Below are 2,493 nucleotides of genomic sequence, written 5' to 3' on the forward strand. Positions count from 1 at the left end.
ACCCCCCAACCCGGCAGGAGGGGTGCGGGGCGCGCACACACACCCCCCCCCGGCAGAGGGGGGGGGCAGAAACATCCCCTCCCAGCAGAGGGGGGGGCGCACAAACATCCCCTCCTACCCCAGCAGAGGGGGGTGCGTAGCTGCTCTGGAGGGTTACACTACCTAGCTGGCTGTTCAACCACAGTGCACGTTCCTGAAAGTTGAGCAGTCACATCATTGTCTTCATCATCACCGTTTGATACAGTTGGCAGCTTTGAAATGGCAAGAACCCAGGCTTAGCCAGTGAACATGGTGCTCCATTCCCATCCCACACTCAACGCACTGTTTCTACACAACGCCTTGCCCCTGCCACCCCACAACAATACACTGATTCTCCCCCTTCCCCCACAAAATACACAGACCCTCCCCACCATCCCCCCCACCCCCACCCCCACCCCCTCACAGTCCAGAACGCTGAGCTGTGCCTTGTCAGCTCTAGGGTTACCCAGGAGCCACTCCTCACTCCAAACGCCGTACCCTCATTCCCCATGCGCCCGTCACTCTTGGACCTCAGGGACAATATTGATCATGAGTTCCTCGCTTCCTCTGCGGACCACCACAGTCAGAGAGTTCTCCCGGTGAACTGCCTGGTAAACATCTTCTGCCGTCTTCACCACACGGCCATTTATCTCCACGACAATGTCTCCCGGCCTCACCCCAGCTCTGTCCAGACAGGGAGTTGTTGGGGGTGGGGGGGAGACAGAGAGAGAGGGGACATCAGCACCAGGGAGCAGCTCAGCAGGACGGGCACTGAGGGGCTGATCGGGAGGTGAGGGATGATGGCGTGTGGGGCAGAGAAAAAGAGAGACAGGAAGAGAAGAGGAAATTTGGCGAGCGAGGAGGCAGACAGAGAAAAATAGGAGGGTTGGAAGAGGAGGATGGGAAGAGAGGGTTTAGGGAGAGTGTAGAGGAGGGTAATGGGGAAACAGGGAGGGGTTGGGACATGTGTGAGAACAGAGGGAGAAGGAGAGGGCGCAGTGAAGGGGGTAACAGGGTCCTAGAGTCACACAATAACCCCCCTCACGCCCACCAAACACCACGTTCCCATCTCCAGTATCTCTCTACCCCCAAAACCCCAACCCCAGCACACCCTCTCCAACAGCCCAGCCCCATCTTAAAAACTCCATCGCCTACCCTATACACTCCTCACCCCAATGGCTCCAATAGCCCCTCCCCATCTCCAACACCCTCTCCCCGTCTCCATTAGCTTCTCCCATGTTCTGAAGTCCCATTGCCCCATCCTTTCCCAAATACCTCTTTCACCGTCTCCCGTAACCCTCACCATTCACAATACCCCATGTGTCCCCAGTCGCCCATCACAGATACACCTGCTCCCGTGCCCACATCCTAGCCCTAGTTACCCTCTTCCCAATACCCATTCCCGCCCTCTCCAAAAAGCCTCTTTCTCCAGCCCCTGCTGTTACTCACAGATATGCCGGGGATCCAGTGATCACTTTGTGGATTAAAACGCCGTGGGAGACATTTGGGAATCTGGGATCTCGCAGTTTCAGCTCACTCAGGATTCTGAAATGTTTCAGAGCAATCCAAATCAGGTGAGCTTCTGAAATACCCATCCCTTCCCAAAAACATTCTCATAACAAAGTCAATAAAAGTGGAGCTGGAAAAGCAGTTGGTCAGAGAGCATCCGAGGAGCAGGAAAGGCAATGTTTCAGGGTGAAGCCTTTCGTCAGGATGAAGGGTTTCAGCCCGAAACATTGACTTTCCTGTTCCTCAGATGCTTTTCCAGCTTCACATTTATTGACTCTAACTTCTAGCATCTGCAGTCCTTACTGCCTCCAATTCTCATACCAAAGTACACCTTAACTGTAAATACCTCTTCTCCCCTCAGCCTTCCTTTCCTTTACTCAATCACGGGATAAGGGTGTCGCTGGCTAGGCAGCATTTAACTGCCCTCTGGGCAATTAGGGATGGGCAATAAAAGCCAACCACATTGCTGTGGGTCTGGAGTCACATGTAGGCCAGACCAGGTAAAGATGGCAGTTTCCTTCCCTAAAGGACATTAGTGAACCAGATGGGATATATTTTTGACAATCAAGAATGGTTTTTACAGGTTTCATTAGACTCTTAATTGCACATTTATAAGGAATTCATCTGGACCCACATGGGCCTGTTGATGAACAGGTGAATGATATACCACTAGGCCATCACCCTCCATAGACAGGTTGGCGAACACAGCACAGGGCCTGCATTGATTCAAGATGGCAGCTCATTACCACCTTCTCAAGGGGCAACTAGGGACAGGACCAACAGATTCTGTGACAGAAATAGGATCACAAACAGACAAGGGGTAGGTAGTGAACTGAAAACTTACTGAGGGGTGAGAGTCAGCATCAGGACCCCAATGTATCGATGTTTCGTTTCCATTCCGAACCAGGACTCTGCAAAAAAACATCACGCCACTGAAAGTACGCAACCAATCACAGACCATTACCC

At 52.7% G+C, this 2,493-nt stretch overlaps 2 protein-coding genes across 5 annotated transcripts in view; one reads left to right on the forward strand and one right to left on the reverse strand.

Annotated features, from left to right (window-relative positions):
- The window catches only part of LOC109911856 (lysyl oxidase homolog 3B-like), a 30,095-nt gene extending 29,809 nt beyond the window's left edge, over positions 1–286 (forward strand). Inside the window, exon 6 of the mRNA XM_048600647.1 lies at positions 245–286. Coding sequence (XP_048456604.1) covers positions 245–286 — 42 coding nt within the window. The remainder of the gene's footprint in view (positions 1–244) is intronic.
- LOC125483420 (serine protease HTRA2, mitochondrial-like) overlaps positions 3–2,493 on the reverse strand; it is a 7,382-nt gene continuing 4,891 nt past the window's right edge. For 2 of the 4 annotated variants that reach the window (XM_048598519.1, XM_048598518.1), the window contains 3 exons: positions 2,372–2,438; positions 1,468–1,563; positions 416–702 (listed from right to left, as the gene is read on the reverse strand). In XM_048598519.1, coding sequence (XP_048454476.1) covers positions 537–702; positions 1,468–1,563; positions 2,372–2,438 — 329 coding nt within the window. In that variant the 3' untranslated portion in view covers positions 416–536. Of the gene's footprint in view, positions 703–1,467; positions 1,564–2,371; positions 2,439–2,493 lie in introns of all 4 variants that reach the window. The other 2 variants (XM_048598517.1, XM_048598525.1) reach the window with 2 other exon arrangements.

Source organism: Rhincodon typus, chromosome 1 (assembly GCF_021869965.1).
Source record: "Rhincodon typus isolate 14 chromosome 1, sRhiTyp1.1, whole genome shotgun sequence".
NCBI lineage: Eukaryota > Metazoa > Chordata > Chondrichthyes > Orectolobiformes > Rhincodontidae > Rhincodon > Rhincodon typus.